The sequence below is a fragment of the Lonchura striata genome, chromosome 2 (assembly GCF_050655825.1).
Source record: "Lonchura striata isolate lonStrDom1 chromosome 2, ASM5065582v1, whole genome shotgun sequence".
Lineage (NCBI taxonomy): Eukaryota > Metazoa > Chordata > Aves > Passeriformes > Estrildidae > Lonchura > Lonchura striata.
The window spans coordinates 118,752,336-118,776,470 of NC_140704.1; the positions used below are offsets into that span (position 1 = coordinate 118,752,336).

General features: G+C 37.9%; 1 protein-coding gene and 1 long non-coding RNA gene across 2 annotated transcripts in view; one reads left to right on the top strand and one right to left on the bottom strand.

Moving 5' to 3' along the window:
- The window catches only part of LOC146768394 (uncharacterized), a 37,644-nt gene extending 26,242 nt beyond the window's left edge, over positions 1–11,402 (top strand). The window contains exon 2 of the long non-coding RNA XR_014952913.1: positions 6,195–11,402. This is a non-coding gene — a long non-coding RNA (uncharacterized LOC146768394). The remainder of the gene's footprint in view (positions 1–6,194) is intronic.
- Positions 145–11,303, bottom strand: LOC110484803 (epidermal retinol dehydrogenase 2). The gene is made up of 6 exons (XM_031504182.3): positions 10,977–11,303; positions 7,558–7,689; positions 6,017–6,116; positions 4,206–4,350; positions 3,165–3,287; positions 145–2,662 (listed from the first exon to the last, which is right to left on the bottom strand). The coding sequence occupies exons 1-6, from the start codon at positions 11,301–11,303 to the stop codon at positions 2,569–2,571; spliced, it is 921 nt and encodes a 306-aa protein (XP_031360042.3). The 3' UTR covers positions 145–2,568.
- Positions 11,403–24,135: the final 12,733 nt, after the last annotated feature.

Consider the following 24,135-nt stretch of genomic DNA (forward strand, 5'->3'; position numbering starts at 1 on the left):
ATAAATTAATAACTTGAGCATCTATGAACACTGTAATAATGACTTACAGGGAACACCCTTAATGAATTCGTGTGGAAACATTAAACTCTGAAGTAAAAGAGGAAGTAAATAATGCAGAAGAATGAAATTAATGAGAAATCAAAGTTGCATATCATTGCCTCTAAGGTTTATTCAAAGATTTAGATTACAAAGTGACCCAGAATAATTCAGATGTTTCTTTCTCAAAATGCTTATAATTTGAATATGATTAATGTTCTTCATAAGATACACAATACTAGGATTTCCTTTATATGAAAAATATGCTCTGAAGAGCTATGCTGTGCCAGTGGGCATGAAAGAAGAGCAAGAAACTGACATCACAGAGTATTTCACTATTGGTCCAGCAACACAGGCCTTTCTTCATCAGTTTTGCTGAGAACATGGAGTGAAAAAAAATAAACTGTGTTCCAGTCTCATTTGCAGCTTCTGTAGTAACAGAATTTCTCCTGTAAAAATGTTTTTGTCATGAAGGAATTACAAATAAGATGAAAGCCTCAAAGAAAAACAGGACATGATTCCCAGGACTTGTTGATAACTCTGAGATACTTCTTAAGTGGCACATTGTATTTCAAAATATGAAGATAATTTTCTGTTGAAAAACAGGAACACCATTCAAATGCATCTTCTGAGCTTTAATAGGAAGGTTTTGGCCTATAGTTTTAGAAATGTATTACTGGCTCTACCACACTTCTTTTCTGTATGAAAAAGAAACTACTCCCCCTCAAACACCACCACCACCAACCAACCCCGAACCCTGAAACTATTTTACTGGTGTTTTCGTGGAAAAGAGTGAGATACTGATTTCTAGGACTGATAAGATCTAACAGATCACTGTAAGACTTAGAAAATATAAGCTTTACAAATTCCTTCTTGAGACAAGCAGATTAGCCTGAAAAGTATATGGAGCCAAAAGTGCCCTTGGCTGAGGCTGCAGCAATATAGAATAAGGTTTTGCAGGGTGGCTGTGCAGAATAGCTGAAATATAGCTTAGAAAATAGGGTATTATTTCCTTTGCACTATTCTTAACCTACTCATGTCCTGCCTATATGGTTTGTGAATTTACAACTGCAGATGTAGATGGTGAGGTAGAAACACTCTAGTTAAGAAAATTGAAAACAAGAAAGTGAGCCGTATAAGCTGGCCCTTAAAATGAGCTCCTTGCCTGCAAATATTTCATCCTGAAACCTTTAACATTTGGATGGATAGTCCACCATATATTAATGTCACTAGAATGTGACATTAATTCAAGTGGGAGTCTCATTTCACAAATCATTTTAAACACATTTTTCTCACCTCATGAGCCCTGCTCTTAAGCTCTGCAGCACCAGCAATGAAATTATACATTAAGATATCCAGGCTCTCAGTGTATTCTCAAACATAATGTCATGTCAATTTGCATTGACTCCTGTAATCATACTTAAAAATTATTATAGGTCTAGAGCCAAATAGTAACATTCATGCAGAACAAGGGAATCCCAATAATCAACATATTTGCCTGCAATTGAGAAAATGATTGGTATTTGCAGGAAGCAATTTAGACTTTGCTGTCTCATTAATAATAAGAAAATAATATTTAATTACTCATCACCTAGAGAGTTTTAAACAATAGAAATCAATAAGCCTTGTTTCCAAAGAACCAAACTTCAGATAGCTTTTTCCTTCTCTCAAAGGAAAGTTTCCCTGTAATATCTACTGGTACGTGAAAGAATTTATTGAATGCATACATACTTTGGAAGCATAAGGATTTCAATAGTGTGTACTCTAATATCTATTTATATCTGGGAGCTTGTAAGTATGAGTTTAGTTAAGTACAATTGAATTATGATGGCAAACGTGGTCAATAGATGACTGTTAGATGTTCTCTGTAATTCCTTAGGGTTTTATGGACTAGGCTTTGTAGATTCACTATTCTGCTCTGCAGTTTGTTTCTTTTTAAAATAAGCCAATTATGAACATTTTATGTTAGCATTTTCTGAAAATTTACATAAGGATTGATTTTTATCAATTAAGTACCAGCACATATTTTGTGTAACTAATCTCCAAACTTATGTCATTGGGGATTTTTTTTGTTCTCTAGGACCTTTACATTGTAATTTCATTTGAAGACAGTTGAAGAACATGGGTGTGACTTCTCTCCAAATACAATGAGGGATTTCACCCGTTATTTTCTAAGTATTCCTCCTGTCTTCATTTTCCCATGATTTACAACAGAATTGTGTTCCACATTAACAGGATACCTCATTGAAGTTTCAGACTGAAAACAGTACAGTCCATGCAAAATTGTTGCTTGGTCATTCAACTTAATACCTAATTAATTTTAAATTTTAGTGATTTTTCAAAAGTTTCTCAGAAAATTGCCAAACATAAAGGCTTAAAAGACGGTTGTGAAGAATGAAATAGCATGCTGACCAATGTAAAATAGCATAAAGAAGTGAATTATTTGTCAAGGAATAAATAGGATTTAAAATGATTTTTTAACTAAAAATGTTCAATTAGATAGCACTTGAGGTCTTCAGAATACTTTTTGTTTCAATCCTTTTTCTTCTGACTGAAGGCTTTTTCCATGCTCTCAGGGAACTTAACATAAGACTCGAGGAATAGCACTACTTTTCTAGGAACGAAACTGAGGAGAAAAACATTGAATTAGCACTTTTTTTTTTTTTTTTTAGATAAAGGTACTCCATAAATAAAGAAATGACAAATACATTATATGTGCTCAATACTTCTAATATCTGGTAGCAACACATTTGACACTTCAACGTTATAAATTGGGAAAATGAATGACAGACCAGGATATTTTGTGAAAGCCCAGTCTGCAGAGATGGCAGAGACTGGAAGCAGACAGTGCTAAACCAGGCATGCTCCCAGTATACCATCTCAGGAAAATTTTTCAAGTTTTTATACCCAACTGCAGCTTAAAACATTTCTTAGAGACAGAAGAGGCCAGAGGAATGTTACTTACCTAGATTATTAAAAAATCAAATTCACTGTTTCTTTAAAATTGGGTAACTGGAGTGACTACAGGAATATTAACTAAAGGACTGTTCTGACTAAACGTTCCTGCTGATTTTACAGGCAGTGGCAAAGGAAAGAAGGTAATGCTAGAAGACAAGTCACATGCTTACATTTTGAGACCAAGTCCGTATACAGCTGGGGGCATGATCAGATAAAATTTCTCCTTTTTAATTGCATCCACAATCCTGCTGGCTGCATACTCTGGATCATAAACAGGAAACAAACAGGGTTTTCTGTAAAACAAGAAAAAAGGGTTATGAAATTATAATACTTTACTTTTGTGATAAATACACACATACATAATCAAATAATTTATGCATTTCCCTCCTTCCCCTCACAAAGTCATGAAAAGGAATCTCCAAACCTTTTTGTTCCTGCTATCATCAAAATAAATTGAAAACACTTTGATGAAGTTGTGAATTTAGTGACTTTTTTGTAAGCTGACCACAATGAATTTGATGCCCACGTTGATTGCAGCTTTGGAATCTTCCAAGCTTAGCCATACTATGTGCTGGTCTATGCATCATTGCTCTCCAGCAGTCCTTTCCTGCTGTAAATGCTGAGGTGACAGCTAAATAGATCAGGACCAGGCCTATCCCCAGCCAGGAGAAGGGCTCTGCTCTGCATACATGTGCTGCTGCATGATGATGAATGGGGCAAGCAGGAGCAGAGCACTGAAACCAAGATCCCTGGTACTGCACTCCTGCAATGGCTCATTCAGTGCTTGCAGCCTCTCCCATCAGAGCAGCCACAGAGCCACCCACCCGATAGCATCACCACAGCTGTTCTCACTCAGAAGTACAGCACCTGCCAGTGCAGACACTTAATAAGGACAGGTCATGGGTGTCTTGGCAGCCATAACTGTAATTACACTGCCAAAATTACTTGGGACAGAGAACATTAGCACTCTCCCGACAAATAAGGTTCCCTTAAATACTTCTGTGTATCCCCAACTGTTCCTTGACTGTGAGGTCATTGCACAGTTCTTGTCTTTCACTGTTTGCAAGATTTGCATTTCTTTATGTCTGTGCCAATAGGGCAAAAATGTTAAATTAAAAATGAAATCAACCAATAAAAAACTGAATATGATCTACCCAGTGAGTGAAAATGACTTTTATATATGGAATAGTACAAATCTAAGCTTTACTTACGCGCTTTTAAAGCCTTTGCTTAACCTAGTACTAATAAAATAAGGGCAAATGATTGTCGTTTTAATGCCACGTTTTCCTCCATGATACAGTTCTGATTGTATGGCTTCCATCATTCCAATGATTGCACTCTTACTTGCCGAATAATCTAGAAAGGGAAGAAAAGAGAAATATCCAAAATTGTAATAGCACCACAATAAAAGCTATATACGCATCTGAATTCTTTGTAATACCATTTAAGCCATGATATTATTTAGTTCTATCATGGGCAGTCTTGTAATTAGCATTTAAAACATATTGGTGATCCAACTCTGGAGATTTATGGGTCTTCCCATGAATTATGCACAGTTGCCTAAGGATAAAATGAATCCTTTTCAGAGGAGACTTTTTTTTTTCAGTGCACTGTAGACAGATATAGGCAAATGAGCTTATTCAGCATTTTCTCGAAATTTCCAGATACTCATATACCAACCAGGCATTCTTTCAGTTCAGAATATCTTCAACTTTTAATATCACATGCTACATTTCAGAAAGAACTATTTATAGTGGTAAAATAAAAATACCTTACCTATAAATGCTGCTTCAGCCTATTACTTCTGATTTGCCCTGTAACTACAAGACTATTTTGTTTTCCCAGTAAGACTGAGCTTCATCTGATTTTTATTGTTTGATGAGTGTATGGAACCCCATCCTCAGAGATAATCAAAACTTGCCCTCACACAGCCCTGTGCAACCTAACCTAAGCTGGGCCTGTTTTTATCTGGGGATATGGAACAAGTGACTTTCACAGATTGCTTCTGACACAAATTATTCTACAGTTTTCCAATTGTTAGAAATTAATTTAATACAGTGCCTTACATGTAATTTCCTAGAATCTTTTCAAATGTGTGTGAAAATAGTTGCTAGATACAATGAAATCCAATTTTGCTAAAAGAATGACTCCAAGGACTGGCATCAGAAGTAGTTTGCTATTCTTCAGGGGTTCACAGGCAGTGAATGATGGGACCATACAGCCTAAAAATATATATATCTAAGGTGTAAAAGGTTATAATGCATGGATGGGAAGGCCCACTCCCATAAGCCTTACAGTTATATGATGAAAGCTCAATGTGACTTGTATTATCAATACCAAATACGGATAATATACCAAGGTAAGCCCTGGGTAACAGGTGGCAAACACTAGAGTAACACCATCAATCAGCAGAAGAAACAAGAGATCCTTGTTACACTGAAGTTCAGGCTCTCATAGGGTGATCTCAGAGATATAAGCAACACATAAGAGAGGCTTGAGGAGAGACTGGGAAGCAGACCCAGACTGATGAAATAGGCTAGACTAGCAGACTGCTCTCCTGAGGGAAACAACTGAGAATACTGAGCTTTAAATATCTTAAACCATGCTTCATTCAAATTAGTTTTGTTGAAAATTATGCCAGAATGCCTTCTGCACTTGAAAAACCAACTGAATGTGTAGTTCCAGGTACAACCCTTGTGTGTCTCAAGTCTCTGAACATTCACCTGCAGAAAAGCTGTCATGAGAAAGTTTAGACAACCTGTTTGCAGGGCTCTGTCCCACTGCACGTGTATGAGCTGAATTGTCCTTATGTGGAGAAAAGAGTCTATAACTGGACAGTAAAACTGCAGAGAGCTCCCTGTGTCACTCAGGCACGTGACACCATCCTGCTCCATTTCACCATCACCTCTGGCACTCACAGATTCTTGTCAGTACAGACTGCTTGAGCCAAGCATTTATGAGGCGTGCAAGAAAAGTGATTAGTATGTAGATCTATTTTGCAATGGCAGCTGACAATAATTACCTGACTGCATGTAGAGTCCCAGCAATCCAGCTCCACTGGCTGTGCTAACCAGGTGCCCACGGTTACGGGCCACCATGGCTGGAAGAAAGGCCTTGCAAGTCTAAAAGAATATAAATACATTTAGTTTAAAATTCCCTTTATAAATAGGCATAACAAAAATGTTTCATTCCAAAATTAGGTGGGACAACCTGACCTGCTTTCTGGATCTTCAATATATAAGAAGCCCAAATGACATTTTACCTCGGTAACAATTTTTAAATGAGAGACAACGTCTCCTTGAATGACTGCCCTCTGTCTGAAGATATAACAGCATTAAAAGCATCTTATTAAAAGCAGCAAAGTTTGTATTTTGTCTACTTTCCCGTTTCCTCACAGTTTGTCTGTTGCTAAAGGTTTGGTACACAAGAGGGAGCTAGAAGTCAACACATTAAGGAGAGTTTCAGCTGTCTGTGGGTCCTTTTTGTTACAAGCCGAACTGCCTGACAATTCCAGCACTCCAGGACACCACTGTGGTTGATACTAATTGGGAAGAAGGCTAATGTTTTACAAAGGGGGAGATATAAAAAAGAGACAAGAGCAGTAACATTTTTTTTTCACTAGCTGAGGAATCGCATTAGACTCCAGGTGTAAGTGGTTAGTATTTGTTGCCCTCCTGCCCTGCGTTTCTTCAGACCTTTCAGGGGGAACACCTCTCCCAGTCCATTTTCCTCAAGCATTTGGAAGAATGATGCAGTGTGGCTGGGGAATTCTTAGAGGACTTCTATCTGCAATGATTTTCCATTGAGGAATGCCTTTTAGTGAAGGAGTTGCAGTGCTATATTGTTCCCTGATGCAGACTGTTCACTCAGGCATATAAACAAAAGCTGCAAGAGGGGGCAATAGTAACACTCACAAAAAAAACCCACAAAACCTCTGCTGAGATCCAAAATAACTGCAAATTCCTCCAGAGGTTAAAAAACCAAAACAAATTCTTACCAGCTGGATTTGTTTTCTATGTATTTCAATCAGATTGTGACTAGGAAAGAAAGCACAGCCTGAAGGGCAACATGTGCAACATAAAATCATGGATTCATTTAGGCTGGAAGAGACCTTTCAAATCATTGAGTCCAACTCGAAGTATACCACTGCTAAGTATACACTGCTAACTATGCTTGTGTCTCCCTGAATGCTGCAAGTCTCTTAGGCAAAGCCTTCAGATGTTTTGGAAACATCAGGAGCAGGGAAGCCACATGACATCATGTCAGCACTTTCCTTTCCACCACAGCTTTTACAGGTAGGGTGTGTTTCATGGTACAGCTGCACAAACATTGATTTACCAGAATGCCCAGGTGGGTTTGTGTGAACATTACTGAGACATACTGGGGAGACTGTCTGCAATTACAGGATGATCATGAAAACATATATTCCCCCAGTCAAGATCTTTCACATCCCTATTTCTAGCTGAATTTTTAAGTTAGATTGCCACCATTGTGGTTTTCACACCAAAATACTTGTCTTTACGTTTTGGTCACTCAGAAGTAAAAAACCCACAAAAACTTTACCCAGACTTGAGAAAAGAAGTTGACTCTGAAGGTCTTTTCAAAGTCTTCATCTGTAAGGTCACAGAACTTTTTCCCAATCAATATGCCAGCATTATTGATTAGAATAGTAACATCTCCAACTTCTTTTCTAACCTGAATTAAAAAAAAAAACAAAACAAAAACGGATAAACAGAAAGCTTTAGAAGGTATCCTTGCCTCTTGTGCTTCAATTATGAGAATGTTTAGTAACATTTGCAATAATTGATATGTATGAAAACATAAGCAGGCAAGAACTGTTGTATTGCATTAGATCAAAGGTCCATCTAAGCCCACAAGCCCTTGTCTCATGGTGGAAAGCAATGCAAAAAGGACCCAGGCTCTAAAGTCTCTTGTGTGCTCAACTTTTCACATGCTGCAAATTAGGATCTTGTGAGAGGTATAAGATATCTATATCATTGTATTTAATATATCCCAGTGATTTACCACCCTGCCTCCCACCCCAAATTTGTCTAATTGCTCCCTGAACTCCAGAATACTTTTGGCTTCCACAGAAACCAAAGGTAAAATGTTATGCAGCTTTGGTACACACCATGAGCATGCTTTAACTGCAATCAGAACACTTCCAGTCCCCTATTTTTGGTGTTGTGAGAACCTGCATTCCTCTGCTAAGCCTGCTCAACCCCTTTTCCATAGAATTTCTACTGAATTGGAAAGAATTCAGCTCAGATAACTGGGGGATACCATTCTCTGAGCATAATAGCATCTACTAAGAAATAGGTAAAATCATCTTTAGCTCCATTTGGGTTTGTTTTCAAAAGATTTTGTGCCATGATTTGGATTTGTATCAGAGCAGATGGCCATGATTCACTTATAGTATGAACAATAAGTCTCACGGATTTCTCTACTAAAGGTAGATGATTATCTCTGGTCTCAAAAATTATGTTATGACTACAAAAATATTAAAATCCTGCATGTGCTGATATCTGGCAATTTGGAAAAAGGCGATTGGGTCTGGTGCCCCAACTTTTGACCTTCCTTTGGCTCTCTCAGGTAACCTTAGCATCCAATGAAGATTTGTTTGACATTTCTTCTGCTGTTTAGGCCTCCTCATTGACAAATAGGGCTGAGATACTTGCACCTTTCCATCTACATAAATGAATGCAAATCATTAACTGTTCAACCCCACACTTCAGTATGGCAGGTTTACTCAATTTTTCCTTTGAGGAACACATCTCTACTTTCTCCCCACTCTTTTAACTGCTGTGTCAGTATATGATGATGTCAGTACATATGATGATCCTCCTTTTCTTATCATGACAGCGTATCTTCAACAATGGCAGCATTTTAATTACCATGTCATTGGTTGTCCTGTTTACTCACTACTACAAAATATGTGTGAAGCTTGGCTTCCATTTAGAAAAAGCCAAGATGATTATTCTACATGATGTATATTTTTAGATGTCTGTTTATTCTTCTGTTAACATAATTTCTACTAGTTTTCTGTAAGACAGGTTCATAGTGTGTTTGTGTCCTCTCACATGCCTTTTAAGACTGGCATATTTACTATGATTTTTCCTTGATCATCTGTTATAGCAAACACATATTCTGTATTTCTAGTCCACCAGATCCATGTGTGACTTCCTTTAGAATTCCCAGGTGGACACTTCTTGTTTCTGAAAATTAGTTGTTGTTCACTTGACCAGTTTGTTCTAAAACCTCTTTAGAGACTTCAATGGTCTCTTTTATTTCCTAGAAACAAAACTTACATTATGGGAAAATACTTATGCTTTGTATAAATAAAGAATAAGTGAGTATACCAAATAAAACCAATTAATTTAACTTTCTTGCTATTGCTTTCTCTTTTGTGTCCAAGCTCAAGACTTTTCATATTACCAATCAAAAATTTGCAGGTATTTCCAAGAGTAGGGGAGGTTGATATTTGAAAAGCTCTTCATTTAAGAAAATTTCTGTCTCCACCAGGACTGAACAATACATGCAAATATCTGTGGATATGTTGGTGTTAACAATAATTTGACACCTTAACAGCAATTTTTAAATTTTGAACTGCTCTTTAAGTTTCTGTTGGCAGGTCAATCTGTGCACTTCAGAATAGTGTTTGCTGATTTGGGCGCAGCAAATTCCACAGGCTGGAGTTCTGTGGCTGATTTGGTAATGTGTTTGGAGATAGAAAATTACTGGGGACACAAAACAAACATTTTGAAACTCTGCTAAAGTAAGAGCAAACAAATAATTTCAAAATGTTATATTTTTTTTGTCTACAGTGTGAGTGAGCTGTGGCCCACATGCTACTTACAAGTAAAAGAAGTCCTTGTGATTTGAAAGCATGAGAATTGCCCTTCCAGTTATTTACAGATTCTGAATACAACCTACCTTTTAAAAGTACTTTCCTTAAGAACATTTATTGAGTAAAAAAAGTGTTTCAAACTTTCATTACCTTTCTCAGAAAGACTTAATCTAATTTGGTTAAAATTAAAAACAGCCAAAAAACAAAGAGCCGAGCCCCTCCATGTCCCCATCTTTCCACCCACAACTTGTAGAAAATTAATGTTACATTTCAAGTCTATTCTGAAACAATCTATCAACATTCACATAATAAAATAATTTAGCTAATTTCTCTGATGTATGCATTCAGACACAGAATGTCAAAGATGTGACTTGAGAGTCACGTGTATAAGCACATACATTGAGAATTTAACAGAAGTTTACACCTGGATGAAGTTTGCAGGATTATAAGTGAAGTTACACCAAGAAGCATTTTCAGGCAGTTTAAGGAAAAGTAAAAATTATCCATGTTAATTCAATGTCCAATTCCTGAACTCTGACAATAATAATAATAATAATAATAATAAGGTAATAGTTTACAAAGCACTGGTCAGCACAGGAGAGGAGTTTCATTGAAAATGGAGCTCTTTACCTTATTTTCCACCTGTATTGATCAAAAAAGGAACTGAAGCCCTCAATTTGACTGGAGTCCAGCCACATCCTAATGACATGTCTGAAAACATGACATCCAACATCACCCTTAAAGGACATTTTGCTTCCTAAACAAATAGGCAAAGGAAATAATCCCTCTTTCACAACATCCACTGATCTTTTATTTTCAAATTATTTATTGATATCTTAAAGAAACTATAAAGCCTAAGTAGGCTAATATATGGAGATAATCTCTGCTGCATGTTTTACCACACTCTTAATCTAAACATTACCATCTCACAGTGAAGAATAGAAATGGATAGATCTCAACAGAACTGATTAAACCCAGTTACTTTGTTGCAACCATAGTTGAAGTTCCATCTAGAAACTATTCAAAAGGAGAAAGATATTGCCCTACATGATCACTTCCCTCTAGGAACGGTTTCAAAAAAACAATAAATTCAACAGGATATTCTATTAAAAAGAAGCAAAAATACAGATCTTACCTTGTCTGCCTGTTCATAGACATCCTCCCTCCTGCTACAGTCACAGTGGTAGACAAACACCTGGTTGGCTCCATTTTGTTGGGCTAATCTGCTTGTTTCTTTGTTACCTTCATCATCGATGTCCCACAGAACCAAGGTTACTCCCAAAGGAGCCAATTTTAAGGCAACCTGCCTTCCAATTCCATTTGCAGAGCCAGTAATAAGTACTATTTCACCAGCAAAATATTTTTTGCGTAGAGAAAATATAGAGAAGGTGTTCTCGATAATTAAAAAAATAAAAAATTTCAGGTACTGTAGTAACTTCTTGATGCATCTGAAGTTGAACATGATTTCTCAGGCACAAGCACTCTTCTATTGTGCAAACCCAGAAACACAATACATTACAATAGTGGGATATTGACAAAAACAAAACAAAAACAAAAACAAGGACGTGGTTGACCTTCAAACAGCAAGTTCTTTTGCAGTGTTCTTCTGTGCAGATACAAAATATATTATTAAAAACTTGTATTGTGAAAGCTACCTTACTACCTTACTAGTAGGATTAAAGCAGCTATCTTCCTCTAGATCCTACAGACCTGTTTCATCCCGAGTTCCTCACCTTCCAACTCTGTTTTTAAAAACGTTTAGTAACACATTTTTAGACAGGTATGTTGCGGCGATAGCCGTAGAGCACTTTGTTTTCGCAGCAAGGTGATTCTAGCTGAACAAAAAAGTACTGAACACGCTGGTGCGGTATCAGCCTTAGGAAGGAAGGTGTCCTCCTTAGCAGGAGACGTGACCTCTTTCAGAATCCAGGCAATTGGGACGTTCCCACGCCTTGTGTATTTCCCAGTGCTGTGCGGCCGAAATCACACCACGCGTTCCCATTTGCCAGCGATTGGCCAGGCACAGGGAAAAGCCTGGCCCTGGCACTTACGAGCCTTGGTTTTCATCCTGCTTTAGGCAGCACCGCTCCCTTTACAGTGTTTGGGAAGGGGCAGGAGAGGCTGAGGAGAAGAAGAGTCCGCACGGTCCCGGCGGATCGGACCCGTCCCGTCCCGTCCCTGTCCCGTCCCCGTCCCGTCCGTCCCGCCGCGGCTGTGCCCCCTTGGTCCCCTCCCGGCCCTGCCCCAGCAGTGACATCTTCCCCCGCTCCCCGCGCTCACCGCCGGCTCCCGACTGTCCCGCACCTGCCCTCCCGCCGGGACCAGGGCTGGCCTGGCCCTGCCCAGCCCGCCCAGGGCTTGGCTCCGTGCGGGGGAGGTGCGGGGTGCGGGCCGGGGCAGGCGGCGCTTCCCGGCTGGGCGGGTGCAGGATGCGGCTCTGCGGCACAGGTACCTGGGTGCCTTCCCTAGGGCTGGGCAGCAGCGCCCTATCCCACTCGGGACATCCCCCTGCTGCTGCTGCTGCTGCTGCCGCCACGTCGGTGGCCCTCCCGCACCTGGCCGGCCCGGCCAGCGGGGAGGCACCGTTGGCTCCATCCCGCCTGGCCGCTCCATCCCACCCGGAGAGCAAGTGCTCTCCTCCCTCTGCTGCTGCTTCGCTGGAGGTACAAAATTAAACACTTCTTAATTTATATCAAAAAGGCAGATGATGATTGTCTAAGTGTGGCCCCTAAAACAGTGAATTCCCTGATTACCAGCTCACACCTCTACAATTACTTTTGTGGGTTCTCAGTTTCCCATACATGAGTTATCGAACTCTAAAACTACAGTCCCACACCACTGTATCATCAATATTTTTTGATAGAAAACAACACACATACTTAGGTCTGTAAGAATGTACTTCTCCTGTGGCATCAGCTTGTATCAATCACCAGGAGTCTTCCACATACTTTTTATGTAAAAAGGCAATAAAGAGAACACTACCGATTTGGTGTACTTTGCATTTCAAATGAGTTACATTAGAGGTCTTGTTTATTGGCAGGTCATAAAAGGAAAAAATTGAATAAATTCACAGTGTGCTCTGATGTACACATCTGTGTTGTATGCACCATTCAGATTACAGTATATGGGAATTCATAAGATTTTTTCTGTTAAGCTGAGATAAAACGATAGCTCACAAAATTTGATGTCATTTACACCAAGATATATGGAAAACTATATGCTGTCAGTGTAAACAGTTGTATGGAAGGGATATCTTTCCATGCACAGTTAACTGTTGAATATTCTATTTAGGTGCCAGCAAAAGGGGAAGCTGAAATACCTCCACTGAAGATGAAGGCAGATCTCAAAGCCTCAGCACTCTGTGGTTCCAAACAAGGTGTCAAGAAATGCAAAATAGATGGGTAACCTAACTCCAAGTGTCACATGCTATAATCAGTAATTACATGGCAAAAGAAGCAGATTACAGTGAGGGGAAACTCAAATGATTCAGCAATGAATTCCTGGTTATGAAACAAACCAGGGAAGATGCTTGTTTACTATGATGACATTTCAAGGTGAACAACATCGATGAGGAATGGTGTTGCAACCAGAACTTTGTAAGCTGTAAGTTTTCAGGAGGAGCCTGTTTCCAAAGCACCTGTTTGTGCAAGTATGAAAACATATAACTTTCTTGCTCTTATGCTGATCTGAACTAAGAAGCAGACAGCTATCATTCTATAAGCAATGAAAATGACAATGATGATTAATAATTTATATACCTAAATCGGATGCTTTAGTGTGGTAATGGAGTGTTACAGCTCATTGCTATCTAGAGGTAAAGAGTGGATGTGGTAAGGGGTCTTGGGGAACACATAGTGATTTAGGATAACTTGCATTCTGCTCACTGCCAGCTAGATTTGATGATTCCTTTAGAGAATTGTTTGACATTTTGAAATTAAGTATATTTGTGTGGCATTTTTTGTCTCAGTTTTGTCCCAGTGTTTCAAAACACTGAATTGTGTTGTCAAAGAGTAATTTATTCTCCTGACTAACGTATACACTGTAACTGGTCTCTAGCCCCAAACTTACCTTTCTCTGCAATTAACTTTGAATTTGTACCAGAAGCTCCATTTCTTAAGCAATAGTAAGAACACAGGAATGAAATTGTCCATATTTGACTGCACTGAAAAAAAAAAAAACCCAACAAAAAATCTGCTGCAGCTAGAGAAGCCACAGAAATAGTTCTGTGAGGGATATTTTAATTATTGACCTTTCAGTAGCAAACCTTCACGTCTCTCCTTTCTTTTAATCATAACAATCTAGTAAACATAGGAAACAGGGCAAATGCACAAATAGATCAATCTAAAAGTTAGAAGTACATCACTAACAATATCAAGAGCAGAGATAACCACACAACCATACCTTAAAATGACAGCTTACCAGCATGTTTATTCACCTCTGTACACCTTATATATGTTGACTCCATGTTATGAGAAGTTAAAAGATGTCATAAGAGACTGTTGTGGTTTAACCCCAGACATCAACCAAGCCCCATGCAGCCCTTTGCTCAACTCACATGTGATCAGGGAGAGAACTTGGAATGAAAAAACTAGAAAAATAGTGAGTTAAAGACAGTTTAATATGGAAGGCAAAGGCTGGGCACACAAGCAAAGCAAAAGAAGGAATTAATTCACTGTTTCCCATGGGCAAGCAGGTGTTTGGCCATCTCCAGGAGATGTCATCATGTGTAATGGTTACTTGGGAAAACAAATGCAATCACACCAAAGGCCCCCTTCCTCCTTCTTCCCCCCACACTGTGCACTGGACGTGATGCCATAAGGTCTGGAATATCTCCTTGATCACTTGGGGTCACCTGTCCCAGCTGTGTCTTCTCCCAGCCTCCCCTGCACTCCCATACACTCATGGCAGCAGGAGAAACAGAAAAGGCCTTGGCTCTGTAAGTCCTGCTCAACAACAGCAAAAGCATCTTTACATTATCAACCCCATGTTCGGCACAAAAATCACCACAGAAATGTAGTGAGTGATTTGGCTGAGGTGTTCTCATGGTGTAAATCCTCTGGCATGCTTGCAATTGTCAAGGTATTTCAGTGAGTATATGCTTGTTCGGTGTGTGAAATTGTCGTGGCTGCTAATGGCCATGCATAGTAATTGTAAGTATGATTCATTTTATTGGCTGACCTTTTGATTTATAGTAAAGATTAGGGTTAGATAATTACTCTTGTCCTCAAGCCAGCTGGGCCTTTTGAATATTTCTGGTGAATTATACATTGATCAATACTTTTTGTCACTAAAAATGTAAAGATGCTTACTGGCAAGGTACTGAGACAAATGATATTGAAAAATATTTCTCTGCTGAGCTGAAATAGGTGCTTTAGATATATGTTATTAATTACTGGCAATTATTATATCCCACAGCTTTTAATAAATGGCTATTAATTATTTTTCAATATATTAATAATTCATTCATGTATTATCAGCATGTAAAACTTAAAACTCTACTGCCAAAAAGAAAAATATGGATTTAGTAGAATAGGATTACTTTTTTAAAGTGCTTGATAAATAATTACCTTACTGGACAGCTGAATGACTTGGGTTTGTCTTTTTAGAACTTAATACAAACCATTCACATACTGCAAACAGATGTGACAAATTCCTTGATAAATACAGACAAGGGATATTTTAACATTTTCTGACAAAAAAATCTCCCAAATATACATAATTCCTCAAAAGGTGAACTTTTTAGCAGTGGTAAAGACTGGTGAGAAAAAGAACCTTTCTGTAGGTCACTAGTATTTGTTGAAGTTAACAAATTGATATAATAAAAACATGTCCATGTTTATAAGGACCCAGAAAGAAGCACACAGTGTCTGTCTGATAGTGAATTAAGTAATGTGATTGGCTTTTTAGAGTAATCCAATATTGAATACAAGTGTGAATCTCTTACTACACAGTGTATGTGAGAACCTTAACTCTCCAGTTTTAATAATCTTAACTTTCAGAATGGCAGGAAAATCTCCAGTTGTTTCCTATGTCAAAACATGCTTCTGATCCATAGAGGTCAAAGGCATCAGCCTGAAATCTCACCAGATAGCTATATCTTAAATCTAAGTAATAGTTTTGTTAATTCATCAGAAGGAAATCCTCAGCACAAATTCAATGAATCCCTTGGACCTGTGCATATTCTTTCTGTCAGCTTTGGCCAAAACTCAGGACTACAATGGAGCACCCACTAGGCAATGTGCTCTACAGTGAAACTCTCATTCTACCTCAAGATGGGGTTGATCAGAGATATACAGGAAGTGGCTGTACACTCTATAAATGAAGAAGAAAAAGAGTTCCAGGTCACAAAACTTGGATCTTGTATCCTGAATCAAAGCATGAGTTGCTTGCTTTCCAAGGAATAGTAGGGAGCACAGAAGACCTCCTTTCCTATGTCTGTTTTCTTTTTTTTCTTTTAATTGGTTCAATATACTTCATCACACTGTCAGCCAAACTAATTTAATCTCCACTGAACTAAAAATTTGTAGCTGCTGTATGAGATAGCTGTTGGAACACTGCTGAGGCATGATCCAGGGGATAATGCCTGGATCCAGCATGGATATCTATCCAGCTTAGATATAGGCTACTGCAGCTATGGAAGGGTTTGTACTTACAAGCATGTAAGAAAAACATTCAATACTGTAAAGAAAACCCTTAGTTAATGAATTTAAGCCATCCTACAGTGAGCCTACAGAGACACTGCAGCTCTAAAGCTATGGAGATGTGCAGGGATCCCTCTGCAGGCCTGTGCATGCCTCATCCATCTTCTAAGATGTTGCTTATCTGGATCCACATCTAACCCTGCAGCTGCTTAATGTTCTGCCAGTTGGTAACTACCATGTCAGGCAAAGGGCAGCTCCACCCTGTGACTGAGAATGTGCTTGGAGTATGTGTCTCACCAGCTCCAGGCTTATGGCCTGGCAGTATCCAGGTGTGCTAAGTGTGATATTACACTTATATCTGGTGTAAGGGCACCAGTTGCAGGGCACCAGTGCTTTTCTTCTGCTTCATTCCAGTGAAAACACACAGCTGATGCTACATTCCCTGGGAAGAGGGCACAGGGTACAAAGCCTGTCATTGTGTTTAAAGACATTTAAGAATTTAATCTGCGGAGACTCACATCGCTGGAAATGTAAAACATTTGGGAAAAAGCTGCTGTGCTCTTCACAAGGGAGAATACAGGTGTCTTGGGGACCATTTTAGGTGAATGAGGAGAGGACAAAATGGTAAAAAATTCTGTCATAGGTGGAAAACTGGCTTTGCTTCCTAAAGTGAAATATAATATTCCTCAAATATGCCAGGGAGGAAAATTTCTTTAGTCAGTTAGTCAGACATACAAAGTAATTTTGTGTGTAGTCTGACCAGTTCTTCCTGTCAAGTGGTGTTCCCTTCCAATTAGTTAAAAGGCTGAAATAACCCTCTTTAACTCTTTTCAACTTGAATGACAAGTATTTATACTATTTTACTAGGATGCGTTGCTTATTTACATGTAGGTACAATAGCACTTGAATGTAGCCATAAATAATTTACATATTTTCTTGTATTCTGAAAAAGAGTTCTTATTTAAGTGATGGTAGTATTGAGGACTACAAAAATGGGTAACCTGATCTCTTTTAGCCTTACTAAACAATATTCACTGTCACTCTACTGCAGCTGTAGAGCCTAATAGTGACGAGGCAGTAATAGTAGTTCTGTGTAGACTGATAGCAAGGGGAAGGAAAGATGGTATTCCTGCTCAGGAAGTATCCCTTTTCTGACACCACTTTCTTAGATCAGGGGCTGGGTTGGCTTAGGGACTTGGAACTCCAACAATATAGAACAGAAGACAAAGGGGATTTGCTGATGAGTGCCTGGGCATTTAGGCTGACAAAATGCTGTTTTATAATAGCTTCCTCAAGGTGTGACTCAATGCACCTGCTGAACTTGAAAATTCAAATAATCTGAAAATCACTAACCAAAGAATAATTATCCCAGGAAGAAGTGCAACCAAGAGACAAGAAGAGCTGCAGTACACTAACACTGCCAGCAAACCACAAAAGACCTCTAAGCAGAGCAAGAACTTGAGAGGATGCCTTCAGTAGTGATGGATATTATTCAGAAAAGGATTTCCTCTAAAAATGTATCTTTATCACTGCTATGCCTAGTTATTTTGCCTCAGGTTAAGGTCATTTAGTAATTTAATTGCTCTTCTCATTAAGAACCTGCGAAACTGAGTGACAATGGCATTCACATTTCCACAAAGAGTGTAGGGAAGATTTGTTGTCATGTTGTCACTATTTTGGTCATGCTTCACTAGTGATCTCAGCCTTTTGAGGTCCTGCATGGTTTGGTGCTGGACAGTGAGCTTGGTGAGTTTAAAATGCATTTGTAGTCACCACATGTTCTGAATGGTCATGATGCTGGGAACAGGTTCATTTTATGCAGTGATGTGGAAACTACTGGAGTCTAAGGGATCTCTGAAGAATCCACAGGGAAAAGATATTACTTCTGAATTCATCTAGCCTGAGACTCTTGTTTCAGACTTTTTGTCTTAGTTACTACAGAGAATTCAGTATGATGGCTACCTGGGAGTGAAATACATCCCGTCTTCCATCTGCTGATCAACAGCTTGGTTAGCAAAGTTTAAGCATGCAACGATTCCCATATAAGTCCTATGCTTTGATTAATTTCCACTGCATCTGTTCAGATAGAAGCTGACAGCTTTTCTTCTGGTTGATGGGCAAAGAATCAGTTAATCATGTTCTGAGAATGACTTTGTCACATTAACTGTGTCAATTGCTGTCATAGCATGACAGCTATGCTGTATTAACAAAAATTAAAATAAAAAAGGTATAATTCCACATAATATTTTTCTAGATAGAAAAATGTGGTTCAGTCGAAATTTCAGCCCTTGTCAGCTAGTTATTTGCAGAGATGAAAATGTATAGAAATGTGAAAGTTCCACTGTAAAAAACCCATTTATACTGCAGGTCATGATTGAAAAACTCTGGTTTATATGTCCTAAAAGAGGCTTATGTGGCTTATTTGCTTCAATTGCTCTTATGAGAGAAAATTGCCTATCATTTGTGCTGTTGCTGCCATTTTCTCCTGCTCAAGGAAAAAACATAGCCTGAAGAAGGGCTTTAGAGTATTTTGCAGGGCATTAAGTCTAAAAGTTAAGATGCAGATTCTCATAGGGCTGTAGGAGTGGTTTTTCGTAATCTGGTATCCTGTAGTTTTATATGGATTAGAATTGTGATGAGCTCAGACCAGATGAACACACACAGATCTCACTGCAATTGGAGTGCAAGTCAGTGCATGCATTTAACAGTGCAAACATTTTAAAAGTAGGAAAATACAGGGCCTCTTATAAGCAGCCACATGGTCTGGGGAAGACTGCATTGAGAAACAGAGAAAAGCGAGAGGGGCAAGAGGCAATGGTCATGTATGTCCTGGCAGACATGGACAGCTATGAAAGGTTTAGCACTCATGATCTGTGTATAAGGAAATGCCATGCTTCTCCTTGAGGAAGAAGTACAGCACAGCACAGGGCTTTTAACTAATCTTTTAGCAGAGTGATATTTTGTGACAACTATTTTACCTTAAGAGATTTCATTCTATGGTTTCAGCAAGGATTACAGTAAATGATCAATTTAGGTAAAGTCACAATCTAAATAAACAAATTTAGTCTAAATCCCTGCTGGATTTAAAGTAAAGATTTGTCTGTCAAATACTTCTAAGCATTTTCGTTTTCTATAGCAACAGTTAATTGGATATGCAACTGTCAGTTTAAATGCTTTAAATGAGGCTGATGGGATTAGTAATTAAATGCTCGGATTAATGATTTACTGCTGGCTTGGCTGCCCTGTTCCTTGCTTACAGCTATGCTCATGATAACTCCCTATACTTCTTAGATGGATGGAATAGTGTAACTGCAATATAGTTGTGATAGAACGAAATACAGGTATGATACATGTCGGATATAGACAGTGTATTCCTGTTGACACATAGAACAATTTTTAATACTGCAGGGAGCAAAGAATTGTGATCAAAAGCTAAAAGCAAGAAGTCTAATAGCAACTGCCTAACTACAGTTGGAACTGAAAGTCTCACTCACTCTCCAATTAAAGTAGTCATTTATGGTTTGAGTCAGAAAGCAAACCTCATTGTGAAATAAAATCCAAGTCTGTGAGTGGAGGCTGACAAAGGGATTTCTGTAAGAGGTAGTAGGATTTCAAAGGGAGTGGAAGAGATGAAGTCTGTGTACTCCCAAAGCATCTGCTGTTGGAGAAAGAGACCTGACTGCAAAGTTTAGTGATGTAGAGGAGTCTCATTGGTGATACTTAAATCTCTCATCTTGTTGGGAACCGCTGAGAAGAATGGAAGCATTATGACTCTGATAGGGAAGTGGTTACAGTGTTCTCTGTGTGATTTTTAAGATCTCTCTTTGCTGCTTTAAAAGACCAGAAATGCAGTGCACTCCTTGGAGTGTCACAACTTTCAGGGCCAGCTAACCTGTTCCAGTAATTTCTTTATTCTCACAGCAACCCAGAGTCAGAAAACTTTACCATTCGTTTGCCTTTTAAGTTGAAAATTCTAGCATGGTCTTGTTGGTTTATAAAAGAATTTTGTTTTTTGTGTCCAGCTGATCAGTGTAGTGCTTGAGCAAGAAAGCCATAAGGAAAACTTTCTGAAGCACTGAGATGTATACATAAATTACAGAGCTGTGATTTGAATTCTTCATTTTGCCTTACATGTAGGCCTCCAAAACCACTCTTAATGTCAGAGAGACCCTTATCACCACAAACTGAAAATTTAAGTTCTTCTTAATTAAGTTCCCTTCAGAATTAAAATGAGTCAGTGCATATTAGAGTTTCTGTTGAACACAGTATAATAATACTTATTTTAATACTAATATTAAATTAGAACATGTTTCTGTTCTAAAGATTCTATCTTGGGAAACATTATCTGAAACAGCTAACAATGTTAGATGTTATAATTACTTGTATTTATGATATAGTTATAAACAATTATAAAGTAAATGATTGTAACTATTTAGAAATAATTACAAAATAATGATTGTAATAATAACCCTGTAGTTATTTATATTTATTATATATCATATTATATTTTAATTTACCAGAAATAAACAGGAAATTCAAAGTTATGCTCTGCATATTTCATCTCACAGAATATGCAAAGTTCAGCTGAAATGTGGAAATGTATTTATGGCCTTTGCCCATTATCCCAAGATTTAAGATTAGGTTTTCAGGCAGAGCTTCAGCTGCAAGCAGTTTGGTATTCAGAAATCACTGTATTCATCAGCTTCTGTCTCTCTCCTGTATGTGAACTTCATTTAATTCAGGAAATACTTTTTTTGTTGTTGTTTCTTCCTGTAATTAGTTCCTATTAAAAAGCCCAACTCATCCTTTTCTAACCCAAATAAGACTATCTTTTTTCCCTTTTGTTCCTTATGCAGAGGCATTAATCAGTTTGACTGGTCTGGACCCTTCCAGCATACATTGTACATATTAATTTTTTTTAATATATACTTACTCAGTATTCAGACCAATGATTCTATTTTGGAACAATTATAAAAGCCAGAAAAAAAAAAAAAAAGTAGAATCTTAGTTTTGGTCTCAGAATGACATTTCTTTCTTCAAAATACTCTTGCAATTAATTTTCTTTCTAGACATCAGGTTTTCCTCCTTTCTGCTTTTATTTATATAAAGCAATATAGCTATTTCAATAATCATCTGATGAAGTAATAGTTCTAGGAATGTATTGTAAGAGGAAAATTAGTGGAGCCTTTCAGAACTTGGAATGAATGAGAGGGAGATGCCTTTTTTCGTCTCCCAGCTGAATAGATCCTATCTTCAACCTTATTTTTGATTTGTGATTCAGGAAACCTTGATTGATTCACTGGCACATTTTGAATTGATTTAATTTGAAATGTTAATTACTGGAAATGTTAGAACACTTTAGAGTTAAAAAGGGCATGAATGATGGCCTAACTTAAAGTCATAAAATAAGAAATTCCACATCAACAGAAGAAAGTAGATCTTATTCTAATTTCACATCTGTTAAATTGTAATTATTGAAGCAAGAAAGAGTGTGACTGGAGATATTTTCAATTATAATGGAAGGAATGGGGACTATTCAGTTTTACTATTTCATTCTGAGAATCCAAGTCACATTTCCCTTCCACGTACGTTGCCTGTTCAGCCTTGGAAGTGACTTACTCCTCTTTGGATGGCCTTACTCCAGTTTTGGGTTGCATGCATATATCCCAGTTAGATATTTGTACAAAGTGCTTTAGTTTTTCTATATAAATTCACAGAATCAATTAGGTTGGAAAAGACCTCTGAGATCATTGAGTCCAACCTGTGACCCAACACCACCATATCAATTATTTGCTAAACTTATAAAACTCTACGTGCCCTATATCATGTGTGCATCTTTGGTGTGTATTTCAGCATGTTGTGTACCTGGAGGGATCTTCATTAAAATCATAACCACAATTTATCATCTAACCTTGTTTGGCTCTTAACTGTAGCGCTCAAAAGGCAACAGAGATTGTGGCAAAGGTGTCATATTGATATAAATTTAAAGGTTTAGTTGATCAAAACACTTAATTCTTCAATATACTTTCTAGATCTCTTGAGGTCTGGGAGTTTTATTCCTTTATAAATTGCCAAGTTTTTGTTAACTGTGAAGGATGGGGAAAAACAACTGGTCAACTGTTTGCATCAACAGGTACAGCAATGCTTGTTTTAGTTTGAAGGCCAGCAAGGGTCCTTTGGCTAAATTACAGGTGAGTAACCTTTTAGGGAAAAGAAGTGACTAAATGTTGAAGTGAAATATTAAGGATGTCATTTTAGTTCTTCCTGGAGTGTACATTTAAAGCAAACCTGTTGATGATGTCTGCATTCCATGTGTGGGTTTGTGCCCCAGAACAGCCTGAGTGCCCACAACCCAAGGTTCTTGTGGATGAAACCCCTCAGGTGATGTATTGTTCTCCAGCCACTATGGGCAGGTGCAGTGGAGAAAAGAATGGGAAGACTTTTCATGCGGTTGGTGGCATCTTGAAGAACTCTATAGAAAAGTGATAGGGAACACAACTGAATACTGAAGATGTTGTGGAACTTTTCCAGGCACCTGTATTTTCTGGATTTAAAAATTTCATATTATCAATTCTGTAAAGCAGGAAGAGGAAAATATGTGCCCTGATTTTTATTGAAGGAAAAGGAATGTCTTACACTTTAGCAAGACTTCAGCAGGATTTTGAAACATATCTTAATTTTTACAAGTCATGAGCACCTAGACAATCTCATTGCCTTGAAATTAAAGAAAAATCAGATCATTATTTTACCCTTTTTGTAAATAGGTAGTACTGTGCAAAACTGAGACACAGATATTGAAAACAGAGTCACAGAGGGTTTTAGGCATTGCCATGGTCAAGGCAATTTTCATCATGTTAGTTTAGGTGGGAAGTCACCAGTAACTAGTAGTAGTAGATGGGGGAAAACTGCCAACAGACTAGGGACAGAGGAGGACAGTCAGAATTATGGAAGGAGCTGTACGCTGGGATGGAATCTGGCCTTTGGTGTAAGTGCCACTTGTGTAAATTGCAAAGGACCTACAGTGTTAGTGTTGGCTTTTCTGTTTGTTCTCAGATTTACTTATACTGCCTTTGTTTGAAACACAGAGATTGGACCAGGACTTTCCTATATTTCAGTTGTGCCAAAGTGATTTATAGCAGCTCTGATATCAAACACAAAACTATTCCAATGGAGAAACATTTGCCAGGTGCCCTGAAAAATCAGGTATTTTTATGCAGTTTTGGATCATGTTTATTTTGCACAGACTACCTTAGCACTTTTTAAATTAGTGTTATTATTTTAAGGCCAAGTATACAATCCTATATTGGATGTATATCAAAGATGTAACTAATTAAACATATAACTGTGTTGTACACTGGATAAATTATTTTAGTACTTAAAGTCAAACACACTTGTGATTTTTTCTTTTTTTAATGTCAATTGTTGAACACTGTGAATTATAAATTTAGGCTTTAAGTATTTATTCTGTTAACTGATTAAAATTATTTATTGTTTTAGTGTTCTAAGAAAGAAAACTAAAGACAAAAGTAAGTTTCAACTGTTGTGTGTGCACTACAAATTTTGTAATTACGGAAAAAAGTTGGCATGCTCAGATGGCTTAAAGAAAAATTGAGATGATATTTGATTAAACAGAGAAAAAATAGCACTTCAGAA

Coding starts and splice junctions, on each gene's coding strand:
- LOC110484803 (XM_031504182.3), bottom strand. CDS start 11,303: ATGTTCAACTTCAGATGCATCAAGAAGTTACTACAGTACCTGAAATTT. Junction 7,690..10,976: donor TCTATGAACAGGCAGACAAG/GTAAGATCTGTA, acceptor TTTTTAATTCAG/GTTAGAAAAGAAGTTGGAGA. Junction 6,117..7,557: donor ACTTCTTTTCTCAAGTCTGG/GTAAAGTTTTTG, acceptor ATATTCTTTTAG/ACTTGCAAGGCCTTTCTTCC.